The sequence below is a fragment of the Morone saxatilis genome, unplaced genomic scaffold (genome assembly GCF_004916995.1).
Source record: "Morone saxatilis isolate NCDOM2014 unplaced genomic scaffold, NCSU_SB_2.0 Contig12, whole genome shotgun sequence".
Lineage (NCBI taxonomy): Eukaryota > Metazoa > Chordata > Actinopteri > Moronidae > Morone > Morone saxatilis.
The window spans coordinates 8,707,533-8,723,845 of record NW_023339674.1 but is presented as its reverse complement, the minus strand read 5'-3'; the positions used below and the strand labels follow the sequence as shown (position 1 = coordinate 8,723,845).

Below are 16,313 nucleotides of genomic sequence, written 5' to 3'. Positions count from 1 at the left end.
TGTGTGTGTGTGTGTGTTGAAGCTAGTAGGACTTTATACTGCCTCCTATGAGTTAGATTGCTTTGACAGATCTGCCTTCCACCTTCAAGTCAAACTCTCAGTGCCTTCGAGTCAGCAAGTTGCCAGGTAGTCTAATTTGTTAGTCGTAATGGAATTGGTGAGGCAAGCTCTCTGCCTGGATACTCTGCGGGATCCGGTCTGAACACATGCAAATGCTTCCCTTTTAAAAAGACAATAACACTGGTGTCTTCTCAGGTACTGATAAGATAATACTTATCTGAGCACACTCCAATTTATGAACAGAAATTCATTTCAGGCAGCAATTCTGCTTTTTTCATATATTTTTGTGCATCTACATCATGAATATTTCATTTTATGTTCTTGTTGAATTCAGGTTCTACATGTTAATATTCAGAAAACAGTTATGACCAAATGAAAATCTTTATGTATCTTCATAACTACATTTGAAAGTATTACATCAGCTGAGTGGATCATTATTTATTATATGTGTGTACAATAAAATAATCTTCTAGACTGCAGTATTAAATGTCCTCAGTGTTTTTGATCCAATGACACATATGAAAAAAATGCCCTGTGCTCATTTCCATCATGGCCTATGTTTTAACTTGTGTTATGATGAGCCTCATTGTGCAAAACAAAGAGCCAATAAGAGGAGCGAAGAGTAAAAAGCTTAAAGACCCGAATAGCTATAAGAATGTCACCGGACTGGTGAAGTGAATCGCATAAGAATACTCTCCTCAAAATGCTGCTTTTTATCCTATTTCTCACACGAGTGAGCCTCCACAGCTCTGTTGGCTCTGCTGCCTGACACGATGTGTTCACGCTTCAATGTGCGAAAACATGCAAAGCTTTGACAAGCAATGGGTCACAAGGCCAGGTACGAGACTGTGTTATGCTAGAGAATGGATGAAGGCAATTATCACATCTCAGCTCCAATGCAAGCACAGCATAATTTCCAGACATGACCTTGGGGGTTGTGCAGTCCCACATCACATTTGTGACAATAATATATGGAAAGAATTCCTAATTCACGTTGTGTGTGAACAAACAGCTAACAGGCACTGGTGGGTTCCACTTGTCGCAGATCATAAATGCAGTGAGATTTAGTACACAATAACTCAAAAAACAGCAGCTATGTGCACTAGAAACAGTAAAGAGGGAAAGTTGTGATTCAAATCTTAAATATTAAAGTTAATTTTTTAGTCAAACCATTGCTACTTTTGCTGAGAGACATAGTGTGCAAATTTTAAATGTTTCACAGATATTCTGAGTACAGATGAAGCTGTAATTGGGAACACCCGTATTTTCCGTAATCTATGTAATATAAAAATTAGGGGGACAATTACTCGCCCTCACCTTTAGGTGTGTCTTCATTCAGCAGCTGGAAGGCTGGCATGTTGGGGTTCCATGTTCCTGTGATCACATAGGCCTTCCCATCAGAGCTCTTCCCCATCGACTCCTGTGTAGGTATTAATGCATGGCTTATGTAGTTGTAAACACTGTATGGTTATTATATAAATGCAACAAATTTAAGGTTTTTGTAAAATGATTATTAAAAGCGGTAGATGTAACATTTTGAACAGGCACAACAAATAAGTTTCACAAATATAAACCAATAATAAGTGGGTTAATAGATTATTAACATGCAGGTCTGTTAACTCTGAATATGCTAATTTAGTTCTAACTGAAAAAACAAAAGGGCTGTTATGTTATTGGATAAGGCAGGTACACTACTTTCAACTACCCTGAGGTAATGTAACTATGTCACAAAAAAAGCAATGGGGGGTTCTGCTCACCATGTCTAGTAGATGCATGTCGCTGTTGCAGACTTTCTGTCCTGCACTCAGCAGCATCCCAAAACACCTAGAAGGAAGACACAGAAGGTATAATCACAGATCAATAATCACTAATTCCACTGCGGAGTTAAAGCCTGCATTTACCAGCAGAGTGAGTCAAATTAGTTGGGAGGGAAAACTGTATTATGAAAATAACTCAACTGACCGAACTACAGTACAGACATTGTAATGTTAATGCCTCATTATATTAATATTTCAGGCATTTCATGCATGAAGCTGATACTCTAAAAAGACATTTCAAGAGCAAGTATTACACTTTGGTCTATTTTAGATACTCATAAATATATCATCTTGGCCAAAATTAAAATAATGTTGACGACCTGTGCTGCTCAAAAGAATGCAACCTAGAATGTCTAAGCCCCTTCAAGATGATAAATCACCAAGCTCTCCCTGCCACCGCTGACTGTGGTGCACTGGCCTGAAGGAGAGCTAGACAGGTCGTGCTATGGCATAGACAATAGAATAGTAAAAGACAATAGAAAAATCAAGCAAGCTACAGTGTTACTCTAACACATATCTTAGGTCTTCAGATTCTTGGGGGGGGGGTGAAGCTATCTGTTCCATCATCAATAAGTCAATCCAATCTATACTAAAGCAATGTGGTTTAGGTTGTTTCCAGTTCATCATACCAATCCAGCATCCCTTCAGCTTTAGGTGGGGGTACCATCAAGTGGTCAGCATGGGAATCTCTCAATTCAAACACCACAACTGCATTACAAAAGACTACATTTACAGTTAACCCAGGATGGCTCATACTTGTATGAAAGGTATGGGGCAAGTGTCTTGCAATGTGGTATTTCAACAGGATTTGTAAGAGTGGATAAGAGGACTTATTTATTTATTTATTTTTCAAACAAAGGCATTATTCAGCTGCAACAGAACATAATGTACTGCATCCACACAACTCTTGATGCAAAATCATACAGCATTTCAAAATAATTACCCATTAAGACTGAGGCTTTAACAAAACTGACTATTAATAAAATAAAGTGTTGTCAAACATGGGCTGAACACCTCAGAAAGGATCGGTTCTGAGCACAATAGGGGTTTCCATTGGCACTAAAAATATAGTAGAGGGCAGGTGTCTGTCTCCCTCTGATAGCAATATGAGGTGAGCGACTGAAGAAGAAAAGGGGGAGTGATGAAGATGACCTAGTTCTTTGGTGCTGCCGTGTTGCTAGAGCATGTACACACATATAAATGAGAGAGACTGCAGGAAGTGATTTGAGTACACCAATATTCCTCTGTTGGGGCATTATTTTTATTAGGCTCCGTTTGGGTGGGTTGCCTCATTTTACTTTAACACTTTTTTTGTTGTTCTTATTGCTTTCCCCCTGCAATATTTTGACCACTGAGTGTGTGCACTGTCCTCGTAAGAGCAAGGATTTGGAAAGTCATTGTATAATTTACCATAATGAAGTTTACAACAAGACTACGGATTTTGTGCTGTGTACCCAGCATGTTTCGAGTAGCAGTGTTTTTGAGCTCTACATCATTACCTCCTTTAGTACAGCTCATTTGTCCTGGTGAGACAGCTGCCGCCCAAACTCTGATGGTACAGCACCAAGATAGTTGAAAAGGCAAACCTCTTTTAAAAGCATAGTAAACGGGTTATTGAAAGGAAGGAGAGAGATGCAGATATCTGATGACAGGCAATTCCTGGCTTTTTAAAAACCAAGTGTAAGATTAACTGTAAACCTAAACCTAAACTAATAAGATAAAATTCCTCTTGAAAATGAGGTGAGGAATAAATGCAGTGAGACAACTCACAACAGACCCCAACCCCAACAAAGAACTGGAAGGTTACTAGGACCCTGCCATGCTCATGCATCATCTTTTTTTCAGTGAACCTCACCTCTCGATGCCCAGTTCCTTGTTGCACATTTGTTGAACTGAAACCACAACCTTCTTCTGAATGCCCTGTCGCAGCTTGAAGTAGAACTTATCTCTGTCCTTAGGCACTGGACTGTGGAAAGGAACAGAGGGGGGCGGGGGGATTAATTTTTATTTTGTGTATTGTTGTACAGTGATGTTCTTTGATGTTTTTAAGTGTAGTCTGTGTAACACTTTATTTGAATAGTCCATCTGCAGAGTATTTGTACCTTCTCAACTGTTTCCCTTTATCTGTAAATGTTTAACAGAGTATATGTGACAATTCATGAAAATGCCCTACCCAAGTTGTTGTTTGTTGCTAAACCTAACCAAACCTTAACCACTGTGGTGTAATATAAAAAAAACAATTGTTGAAATGATAAGATGCAGAAATAATATTACTACTCTATAAACCTCTATAAATCTGTAGGCGGACTATCCAAACGAAGTGCTAGCAAATTTTGAATTTACCTTTATGTTATTGTTCTCTGTCTTAGTGCCAGTTTCTTTACTAGATCTTCTTTGAAAAAAAGATTAATTACCTTAGTATGACTAACCCAGTTAAAGATAAAATATTGCCTGTGTTCTCTCAAGTCTTCTCAGTGTATTATATATTATGGGCATCTGATGTGTTATCCAAACATAAGTGGAAAACCAGTCTCTCAAATACTAGATATAATGGCTTGTGAAAATGGAAAAAATGTTTTAGTGTGCTGATAAGCTTAACGCTCTTTAGGATGACTAATAACAGTCAGATAAAACAGTATGGCGGCAGAACATTATAGCTTTCCAACTACCAACATATCTGTGATACCAACAGTCTTAAGCTGATAAGAAACATATACAGTATGTTTTTATGTGTGTGTTTAAATCATATGTATCACAGGGCTTTCCTTAACAGAGGGAATAATGACAATACATGATCATATTCTCTATCATCATCATTCTTTTTTTCACATATAATGTAAATGATATGAAGGTACCATAATGTATAGACCCATTATACTATTAAGTATGAAGTGTGTGTATCTATATATATATCTGTATGTGTGGACCAAGTACCTATAGTTGCCCTTGCCATCATCTTCTTTGATCTCAAGTGTGACAGTGAAGGTGTAGAGGTCGCTGTCGGGTGGACTGGACAGTGCCGTGTCCCTGATGTCTGCCGGCCGTGAAGAACGGCGAAAGGCTGTAGAGAAACTGTACAGGATACGACTGACCTGGATGGAAAAGGAAAAGAACAGAAGCTTTATAGACAGAAAGAGAAGGAAGTCAAGGAAGCTTTGGAGGGGGGTAGGAGGAAGAAATTTTTATAAAAAAAAAAAGAATAAAATCTAAATGGAATTGACTCAATTAAGAGCAAACAGAGAAGAAAAAATAATATGTTGCAAAAGAAAATGAGTAAATAAAATCAATGGGTAAATAGACATTATTATAACATGAAAACAAAAGGATAGTAATAAAGACATGAGTAGAATAGACTGGAGAGTATTGGAAAAGTATAATAGAAGACAACAGTGCCCTCAGCTGGTTTACCAGTGTCAGTACTTATAGGAAGTCATTATTAAAATCAGCATACAGTGCACATGCTGAAATATCTTTTCTTTAAGTTAGTTAGAATGAATTCATTATAGACAAGTACCTACTGATTATGAAGGTGTACTGTATTCATTACTGTTACTGAATGGATGATCGTACTCTCTCTTCTGGTATGTCATGATGGTTTTAAATGATCTGCATCAACATCGTTCACTAGACGTGAGATGTTTTTAAAAAGAAACCAGAGTCATCACAGCCTAGATAGAAGAGTGAAAAACATGTTGAGTAGAATATATGGATGTAACTCACAGCCTCCTTGATGTGGCAGGAGAAGACGTGAATCTGAAAGTCCTCAGAGCTCCGGTAACTCTCGGTGAAGGAGAAACAGTCACTTTCCACCGAACCCTCCCGCCCACGAGCACAAAACAACACCTTGTAAATGGGAAAGGAGGCAATCTCTGTGCCCGAGGCCTGGTCCACAATCCTGGGGAGAGTCATTTTATTAGAAAAGATAATACATTTTAATTTGTAAATGGCCTTGAGAAAAGCCAACCTTTTCTTTTATTTATTTATTTTTTGCCAAAAATCAATGTCAATCTATCCATTTTCTAGATCACTTTATCTCCCTGAGGAAAAATCTAACATTTTGACTTTTATGTTATGTTGTTGAAATTGATATCAGATACTGTATATTACTTTGGGCTCAACATAAGTTCTGTATAGGTCTATCTCAATAAATGGCACTAAACTTTATATTCAACTAAGCTTCCATTCAATTTAGAGGGAAGGCATTTATGTCACGGCTGTCTAGCAGAGCAGAAATATCAACATTTTCAGTATGCTCAAAAAAAGCCATGTCTCATTTCCTCTTTAGTGTATCTAAACAGTTTATCTTTTCATTTCATGACTGAGGATGGTTTCTCTCAACTCATGTACCACTTCATGTGTTCAGTCACTTTTTTATTCATGCTAATCTGTTCTGTTCTCCTAGCTTGTATATACAGCTACTTAATAATAATAATAATAATAATAATAATAATAATAATAATATTTAGTTTCTTTCCTGCTAATTTGCAGTTTAAATATGTTAATATGTTCACAAACTCTACTTTCCTTTGAAACATAAGCCTTTTCAATATACCAAGATCAAAATATACACAGTCTCTGTATTAATGTGTGGCTGACCTGACAGAGCCCTCTGGTCCGCAGGGGACGTGTAAGGTGATGGGGATAGGGATGGCACTTTCAGCCCGCAGGGTGGCCATGGCCCTCTGTGCCTCTGCCTCGTTGCGAGGGGCTTTGACCCAGGTGCAGCCCAGGTAGGACAGCTTGTTGAATTGGACACTGTCCTCCTCCAGCACTGTGGGGCTGAAAGGTGCTGGACATGCTTCTGTGAACAGAAAAGAGGTTGTGATATTGTTGACTTTTCTGAAAAGGTGAAATGTGTCCTCAGAGGTTCCTGTCCACATTCTAAGCTAAATGGTCTGCTTCTCTATTTTCCAGTATAATTTAAACCAGATTTTAACCTAGATAACATTACAATTCTGGCATGTTGTCAAAGCAACAGGAGAACATAAAACTTCCTGGAAGTTTACATCCTGTAAGACTTACAGCTCTACAATAGGCTGGTGCATTTAAGAGGAGAGTAACAGACAAGGAAAAAAAAACGCAAAAACACTACTGAGAAGAAGTAAAGATAAGCAGAATGTGAGAGAGAACCACACAGGAAGTTTGTGGGGGGGTACTTCTCTCAAATGACCTTTGACCTGATACTTACACACTTTGCAAACAGGAAGCAGAACAATGAGAGCAGCAGCTGGACCTCCACTGCTGACTTGCTCTTATTCAACACCACGTTAACCATTTCCTCTAAGTTCACTCAGCAGTAGTGCCGCACAAAACACACTGGCATCACTAAGGACATGAAAAATAGTAAAACTAACTGCAAGTAATTAAATAGTGACATGTAGACTTAATGCAAAACTTTCTGTCTTGACTTTAAAAAATGTCTTTTATTTTATTTTATTTTAATGACCTACCTACAGCACATGAAACTAATGGTCATTATTATTTTCAAGCAACCAAAAACAATGTCGTTATCCAGTTTTAAAGGCAGTCAGATGACAAGATGAATTTAAGAATGTATTTTTCAACATGCTAACTTTAACATACTTCGTTTCCCTGCATTCAACAGCCAGACCTATTTTTACAGCATATGCAATTTCTTTTTAAATAATTACATGTTACTATGCAAAAGCTTTGACACAACTTGATTTCTTGCAGTTTATTGGGCTATACTCCACTGTTAACCACATTACTAATTTCACTGTAGGCCTGGAGCGAGAGACAGGCATGTGCTTCCTTCCTCTTTCACATATGGTATTACTCACTGTTTCGTTTCACCTGAAAGTAAAAAGTTTCACCAGAAAGGTATTGCATATGAGCTTAGGTTACAAATGGTGTGCGTCACTCGTTTATGCAACATACTTGTCCATATACCAATAAACAATTTTTTAAAAAAGGGTGACAGGGTCACAAACATACATCATCCTCTAAAAATGTATTCAAAAATACATACAGAAGTGCTCATTGGACTTTACCTACTGAGAACCTGGGCATGGCAGAACCCTTGTGCAGTGGTTGAAGAGCTGAAGCTGTGTGTTGTGTAGTTGGGGATAGGAAATATTTTTGACTTTAAAAGCAGGAGCACAGAGGGGTTGGAACCTGTTGTAACCCTGGTAGTGCTAATGCTTTGCACCAGCCACTGTGTCAAATAGTGCAGTATATTTACCAGTATTGGTGTTTTTGCACTGATTAAGCTGTCTGGGCCAACCTGTCCTTGCTGATACACACAGCCATGAAGCCAATGTCAGAGAGCTCAAATACCAACCTTGCTAATCTTAGTCAATGGCATGTAAACAGCTACATTTGTTCAGGCACTGGGCTCAATTTAAAAAATGCTATGCAATGCTATGCACATTGTTATTCCCACTCTCTGATAAACCTCTCTCGAAATGTGTGTGAAAAAAAGGCTTACACCTACTTATATTTCGATTAACCCGATACCCCATATTACCTTGAATTGACAATAATGTGAGAAGAAACAATAACAAAAGATATTACTTTTGTTTGCATTATTCTTTAGCTTTGCCCAAGTGACCATGAAGTTGTCCAATTGTTGTCATTTATTGTCTTACATGCTAAATGATAATAATCCAAACCCACTAAAATATGACACACTACATACGCATACTGTCACGGTGACACTGGTGTGTTATGATGGAACTGGAAGAAACATTTATGTAGTAAGTATAATTAGTAGTAAGTTGAGATTTCAGTTTTGATGTATGGTTGAGTGAATGAAAGAACAAACAACATACAGACTGAAACTCCCTTCAAGTACACACAATTACTGTAAGTGGATCTGAAAAGTCCAGAGTCTATACCTGCAGGTCCGGACTCCAGGGCGCGGCTCTCTGGGTCGCTGTGCTTCTCCATCTTTTCTACACTGCTCTTCTCCACCTTCACCTCATCATCATCATCCAACACCTCCTCCATAGCTTTCTCCAGCTGCTCACTCCCATTCCAAGACATCTGAAGGAGAGAGGAAAAGAGTAAACAAATGGGAATGAGGCCAAGGACAGATAAAACAGGATGAAGATAAGGACACATAGCGATAAATGAAGACACAGTGGAGCTTCCTGGATTGAATCAATACTAATCCCACTACAGAACCACATTAAACTCCAGGTACAAACACATCAATTGGTGATCTATACAGCCACACCAGTCCTAGTGGTAGCCAGAGACACATTTGGCTGAGTTAACTAGAAAGGAGGGTGATGAGGTTTTAGCTGCCATGACCTTTTGCAACTGACCAGCAGACTTCAAGTGGTTTCATCAGTGGGATCAGTTTGTGCTATGGGGAAAAGTCTGTCCATGTGTGGTTCTGACCTTGAGTCTCGGTTTGCCCCCAGAGCCTTGCGGTGACCCGGCGGCACTGGACTGTACCAGAACAAACTCCTCACTGGTGACGGTGGCCACGGACTCTGTAGAGCTGCTGACTTTTCCAAGCGAGGAGCTGTCGTCCATGGCTGGTTTACTCAGAGTCGGCTGGGGAGACCAGGGTTAAAGCTCTCCCCTTCCCTCTCCTGTCCTCCCAGCTCCGTAGGAAGGCAGCCTGCATGCACCACAGACGGACCACATTACATTATACAGGTCTTTTTCTGGTATTTTGCTTTGGATACATTTGTATAACAGATGAGGTAGTGGGTGAAAATTCTTATTTGTGAAAACTGATGGATACAAGATTATCTAAGTGATTGAGAGTACTTTCTAAACACAAATTAGGCACATCTGGCTAGGACCTAAATAAACAAGCTTATAGAGGCACAGTCAAAGTACAGTGTACAGTGTGGTTACTGTGCAAGGACACCGAACTACAACACACCCATTCAGTACTTGGACACAGCAAGGACATGCCTGACACTGACCAAACAACTTCCTGGTTATTTAGACCACAATTATGAGTCCGGGCCAAATTTAAGCCACATTAAACACGTAACGTATGCAAATGGTTTGAGGAGCAGATGTGGTGCAGAATGTATCTTTCTACTGGCTACACCTGCAGCGCTCGTAAGGCGTAGGGTGAGCATGGACGCAGGAGGGAGAGGAGCATTCTCAAGAAAGTGAGAAAAGAAAGTGTGATGCAGAGTCGCAGCGGAGGACACAGATACACTGATCCATGTTGTACACACTCATCTCCTCTATTAAATGTCTTGTTATGAACTATGATGAACCGGCCCGTGGGTCACATCTCTTCATCCAGGAGTAGTCCCAACTGTGACTGATGGCGAGCTCTCGTTTTGGGATTGTGTGGGGCATTGCACAGCTATCCGAGTTTGTTTATGGGTTAGTTAACATCTACAGACTACAGTAAGGTATTAAGTTAAGCAAGCTATATTTTCCCTGTCATTGAGTCTGCTATTTTAAACTCTCTTGTCAGCTATTATCAAAGGACGCAGGTGACAGGAAACAATTCATAATAATAGAAACTCTCAAAACCAAACTGCCAAAAAGCTGTAATTTTCTGTATACCGACAGTTTAATTAAAAATAAATATTGACACTTTATAACTAATTTCTGTGTAAAAGGGCCTCATGACTCACGTAAAAAAAGAATATACATAAATAGAAGACTGGTCTATTATTACATTTATAAAGCGGATCTTCATGCCGTATACACACCACTTACACGCTGCTCTCCCACATGGCTTAGCCAGTTTCATTGATTATAGAGGAAGCATGGTGTTGCAGCATATGTTACATGTTCAGTGTAGCCTGCCTTTTCCAGGTCACTCTGCCAGTGTGTCACAGTGTCTGACAGGCCCAAGCTGGCAGCTGAATTTCTGGGTGGTTACATTTTCAACATGCTTTTGATACAGAAGTGTGATAGGTAGAATTCGGCCACCAGAAGTTGAAGTTGCCCTACTCTTTTATTACAGCTGTTTTGGGATTATTGGGTTTTTTGTGATCAGAATGACAACTAACCGAGCAACCACAAACAGTGTGAGAAACTGTCGGACTAGTGCTAATTGTTATGTATTTTACTCTGGCACAGCACCAAAGGACACGCGCTGACAAAGTCTGCCTGCACATCTGTATCAGCCCATTGTCTCTACATGTTACATCCTGCTGGCTGCTGGTATCCTGATGAGCAGCTCTACACCACAAATAAACATAAAATGCCTGCATGCAATGCTAGCCAAAACTTTGTTTTTGAAAAAAGTTTGAAAAAATAAAACACACATAAAAACATATCTAAAGTACTCTTGTACTATTATAGCAAAATGGTGAAGAATTGCAGCTTTTCTATGTTTAATATCATTGTGAACTTAATATATCTGTGTTCCGGACTGTTGGTCGGACAAAATAACAGACATCAGAACGATGAATCAATCAATAGAGAAAATAATGGGCAGAATAATCTATAATCAATGAATTACTTTACTATTTTTATTTGGATGTGATAACAGTAATACTTTTATAAGATTTTATAAGATGTCAAATATAGCGCATCTAGCTATCTTGTTCTTTTCGGAGTACTACTGAAAGTGTTTCAAAAGGAAAGGAGTTATCTTATCAGGGTTGTCTTACATAGTCGAGAACAAATGCATGAAGGGGCCATTCACTGACACACAATGACATTATTACACGCATACAAAAAGCATTTATACACACTTAACCCAGGCAGATCATATTAATACAAACATGTGCACGAGCACGCACACATACATGAGGAAAGCAACTGGGTCATGTGCTCCAATCACACTTATTCAATTACACATAGCAGCGTGCAGCAGAAAAGCGAACACTCCCACTGATTCACTTATGGAAGAAGCTGCAACAAAAGGAACCCAGATAAGAAACACAGGCCGGGCATGTTGGGAAATTATTATGTGTGTTTCATCCTCTAAAGTCAGACTGGATCTGAAGTATTTGGTAAACACGCTCCAGTCATACTGAACTGCCTATTAATTATAATTACTTAATGTTGACTGTTTAAGACCAGAACATCCCATAATCTCCCTCGCTCACATACATTGGCACACAGGCTTTTGAAATGTTATCATGTCAACTATCACAATAAAATGTGGTAGGTGACGCTGACTGATTTATCCATTCAAGAATCCTATTACTGGTGGTTGCTAGGTGATTATTTTAAACCCAGTTATTCTCACACACATACAGTATTTATCCAGATTACACTGTTTCTAAGCTCTCTCGCTCTTGCTGTCCCTGTGTGGCCGGACAGCCGCTTCCTCTTCCACTTTAACTCAAACTGTAGACACAGCAGCAAAGATCTGCACCCAGTCATTACCAGCCTGCTGCTCCAGTAGAATCCCAGTTGGCATTCTTGCGACCCAACCGCTGCCTGTACGGAAACTGTGAGTGGCCACTGGTGCAGTGGAGTAGACAGGCTGAACTACACCCACAGGCTCTGGGTTAACCAACACATTACATCTGAAAGGGTGTGTTTCTATGGGTCGAATTGCTCTGCTGTTTCAGTTATACCAGTGCCAACAGACACACGTGAATGCAGTAATCCCTGTCATGGAGTCAGAGCAGGAAACTTCACTGGCATAGACACCAAGAAGGTTAACTGAAACAACCCAAAATCTACTATCACATTGTATTTGATGACACTTTTATACATGACCCTGTGTACAAGATGCATTAGTGTAAAATCTATGACACTTAAAGGGAGAGTTGTTGGGTGATTGGGTAAACTTTCACGTTTGACCTCAACCAGCGACAGGCAGTGAATTCGGCTTGGTGACTCTTCTGGTTGTAGATCATTAGGGATGCATGATAATTATCAGGGTCGATCAATTAACGACCAATAACGGGATCATTTATATTAATTTAATTAAATTACAGACAGACTTATCAGCCCATAATAATAAGTAAAAGAAGAAGAATAGAAGTGTTTTGATGTACTTTGCTAGAAAAAATAAACTTTTAGAGTTAGAACTGTTGTTGTTGTGTTGTTGTTTTTGTTTTTGTGATAAAAAAAAGTGATGTTAGTTATATTTGGTTAGATCAGAGCTATGAAATATTAAACCATTAATCTTTGCCACTGCAATGTAGCCATTCTTACCATCAGGTGTGTAAAAACGTCTTTTTAATGAATAATGATATATTATCGGTCATTGTTTGTATCAGCCGTGAGAAGCAGGTTATTATCCGTTAGCTGAAAAAAATCCATATTGTGTAATCCTATTGAAAATGATGGGTACATTACTGACTATTGACTCAGTCTAACTCTGCTTTATGAGCCTACCTTCCTGTGAAGAACACATCTGTCCTGCCTCTCATTCACTGAATGATCATGGGACATAAGCACACTGAACAGACCAGTCCAGTCATTGCAGCATGGAAAACCTGTTCAATGGGTGGAAACAATACAGTAATAACAATATTAGGGTTAGGCTGGGTCTGATTTTACTAACTCTTTAAAACAGTATCAACTTGAAAAGCATCACTGATGCAGTCTTCGTTCACCCACGTACAATATCCCTGACTGTGAAGCTATCAAACCGCAGTTTGTTTAACAAGCTAATTACTGGCAATCTGTTACAAAGGTGTCTTTGCAGTCTGGACTGGTAAGTATACAGGGATTAGGTTGTGACACTAGCACTTAGGGTTGGGAGTTCATTTCCCTGTGCGCATTAATGTTCCTGAAAAGCCTTCTGTGTAAAAGCATCCCTCGCCCATCATGGTACAAGAAACCTCAGCCAATCCTAATGTGGGAACAAGACTGAGCCAGCTGACTGACTTTAGCCTCCTTTGCAAATGTGACTGAAACCTGCGCTAAGGTTTTTTTGGTGAACACAAGAGTGTCTGCTTTCTGGTGACACCTTACACCGGTCTCTGAATCACTTCCCGTTAGGTCTGAAGTTATTTTCATAGTCAAATACGTGCTCTCATCCGTTATGGTACATTCAAATGTATGTCTGATCTCATGTAGTGCACTGTTTGTTTCCCACTGTACAGTGTGTAAAACATACAACAGCAACACAACAACAACAACAGACTATGCATTTCTGTAGATCTAAAGAATCAATGTGAAATGTAAGCTAACTCATTCCTGATACACAGCACTGCTTCATTTTCTGGCTGTGTAATGTTACCTCTAATTAAAGTAGCTCCTTCATGACAAAGAAATACCTCGCCATCAAGACGCACAACAAAAGGCCACTTTGTAGGCAACAAATGCTAAAGCCTGGCCTGCATCAGACATCGGATTTATTCCCGTTCCTTCAAACAGCCACAGTCTACTGCCAGTCAACCATGCATGCAGGAGCTCCACAGTGTTTCTAATTATTACCGGTATTTCTCCATGCCGGTCTTCACAGCATAGACCAACGAGAGAAGCCAAGAGAAACAACAAGTTTCATCTCCTAACACATCAGCTTACAGCCATGAAGCATTTTGTCACATGTCAGATAATAGTGAAAAATATTCAGCCCAATTTCTCCAACGTCTTCGTTTTCAAATTTCCAGGCCAACAGTCCAAAACCCAAACATTTCAAGCAGAGTACCTTCATATTTGAAGGACTCAAAACCAAACAACTAAATAATTTGCTTGAAAAAAATACTTTAATAATCTTCAATCAACTGTGAGAAAAGTTGCTGATTATTTTTCTGATGATGGATTCATCGACTAATAATATCAGCTCTACATCACCTTTACATAAAATAAGCTTGAGCTTAAACTATTACCAATATCAGATGGAGCATTTCACAGCCAAACCCCCAACTAATGGATCGTTTCTTGCAGAAGCAGTAGACTAAACCCTTTTAACAACAACAATGTTTTACAGAATGAGAAAATATGCTACTAATCCCTATGAAGAGACTGGGACTTCAAATCACAACCATATAATATTGTGGAGCTTGGTATCACGAGATCATCAATTATGCAGTGGCCGCAGAAAATATCACTGACTGACTGTCAGAAGTCTGTTTCAGCTGCTTCGATTTCAGTTTATTGAGACGCATTTTTGAAACTTTAAACAAGCATTGCTCGGGGGAGGTTTTATGCCGTCAGAGATATCCACTTCAAGGTAAAAACACTGATACTTTTTGTTTACGTCACCAGCCCCACTTCAGTTATGGCCTGTGAATCTCAAGTCTCAAGCGTCTCCTTCAGGTTAGCAGCAAATACAGACCGTGGTGATGATATCATCCAGACAAACCCTGGAGCTGATCCATAGACGGCGGAACAAATGCTGTGACACCATGACAGCAGCTGTGGTGACGTTACTGAGGCATGAGTACATGTTTTACTGCACAGCTGTAAGCCCGTGAGTCATAGTAAACTCAACCGGGTGGACTGTGTCAAACTAAAGCTCTGTGAGATCTCAAAATACCTGAGTTCCTTAAAAGTGTCACCTGGTGGCTTCATTAATTCAGATGTTGATGCTTTGATTTCCAGCAGAAGAGAGCTCTCAGTGTTTGCACACAATGCCTCAGTGGCTCAAAACTAAACCAAATATAGTCTTATTCTGTGTTCATAGCGCATTTTCACATGAATGCCTGCAGTGAGTTGTCATTGCTGTTCTCACTGGTGTCTGCAGGCCTGCATGAAGCCCATCACAGTCTCTCACAGCATCAGCACAGCAGCAGGCTAGCTGACAATGGCAGCTTTTCTCTTTAAACAGCTGCTTAAAAAGGACACAGTAGTAGGTTAGAGGACATTGGCACGGTTTTCTGTCTGAAACGACTTTGTGGCTGCTCAAACACACACACACACACACACACACACACACACACAGCAGCCTGGTGAGACGGACAGCTAGCTAGTGCAAACAACACAGAGAGAGAAATACAGGCGAGAAGGAAATGAGCTAGCGGGAAGACAGCTTATCCAACCACAGCCTTTTCCCTCACCGCGGTAATAATAACAACAATAACAATAATAACAACCTGTAGACAAGCAGCTAGCCCTCAGGACAGGTGAACGCAAGGCTAAACAGGAAGTACCTCTGTGTGCCAGGCTAGAACTGCGAGCGAGGAGCTAAGTTTGGGCTAACGCTAACCAGCTCGAAGTCCAAAACAGTCGGACCACTATCCGGAGGGGCGAGCTCACTCAGCAACACCCCGCTCGGCTCCGGAGGAAAACGACGAGACAGACCGCTGAGGAGGAGGAAGGAGGAAGGAGGAAGGACGTGTGTCTCCTCGCTGCATGTGAAACGTGACACTGGAATGAACACAGGTGTTGATAGGGAGGGAGAGAGGGAGAGAGAGAGGGAGAGAGCTGTCAACTTACTTGTTTTGTGAGCGCCGTGGAGTTAGCTGTCAGAAAGAGTTGCAGAGAAGATCGTGTGTGTTCAAGAAGATGAATCACTCGGGAGTTTGGTGACACGCCTTCCGGTTTGGAATGTTTCACGCATGCGCTTTTACTCCTGCAGGTTGTCTGGCTCACACGCCTCCTCCACTGAACACTTAACTCTATTTAGAG

The 16,313-nt window shown here is 40.0% G+C and overlaps 1 protein-coding gene across 3 annotated transcripts in view; it reads right to left on the bottom strand.

Annotated features, from left to right (window-relative positions):
• The window catches only part of rabgap1l (RAB GTPase activating protein 1-like), a 114,387-nt gene extending 98,153 nt beyond the window's left edge, over window positions 1-16,234 (bottom strand). Inside the window, exons 1-9 of one of the 3 annotated variants that reach the window (XM_035654086.1) lie at window positions 16,122-16,234; window positions 9,243-9,468; window positions 8,735-8,882; window positions 6,474-6,678; window positions 5,598-5,772; window positions 4,812-4,969; window positions 3,733-3,843; window positions 1,818-1,884; window positions 1,378-1,480 (exon numbers count right to left, since the gene is read on the bottom strand). In XM_035654086.1, the coding sequence (XP_035509979.1) occupies window positions 1,378-1,480; window positions 1,818-1,884; window positions 3,733-3,843; window positions 4,812-4,969; window positions 5,598-5,772; window positions 6,474-6,678; window positions 8,735-8,882; window positions 9,243-9,380 (1,105 nt within the window). In that variant the 5' untranslated portion in view covers window positions 9,381-9,468; window positions 16,122-16,234. Of the gene's footprint in view, window positions 1-1,377; window positions 1,481-1,817; window positions 1,885-3,732; window positions 3,844-4,811; window positions 4,970-5,597; window positions 5,773-6,473; window positions 6,679-8,734; window positions 8,883-9,242; window positions 9,469-15,778; window positions 16,080-16,121 lie in introns of those variants that run through there. The other 2 variants (XM_035654088.1, XM_035654087.1) reach the window with 2 other exon arrangements.
• Between the last annotated feature and the right edge of the window lie 79 nt (window positions 16,235-16,313).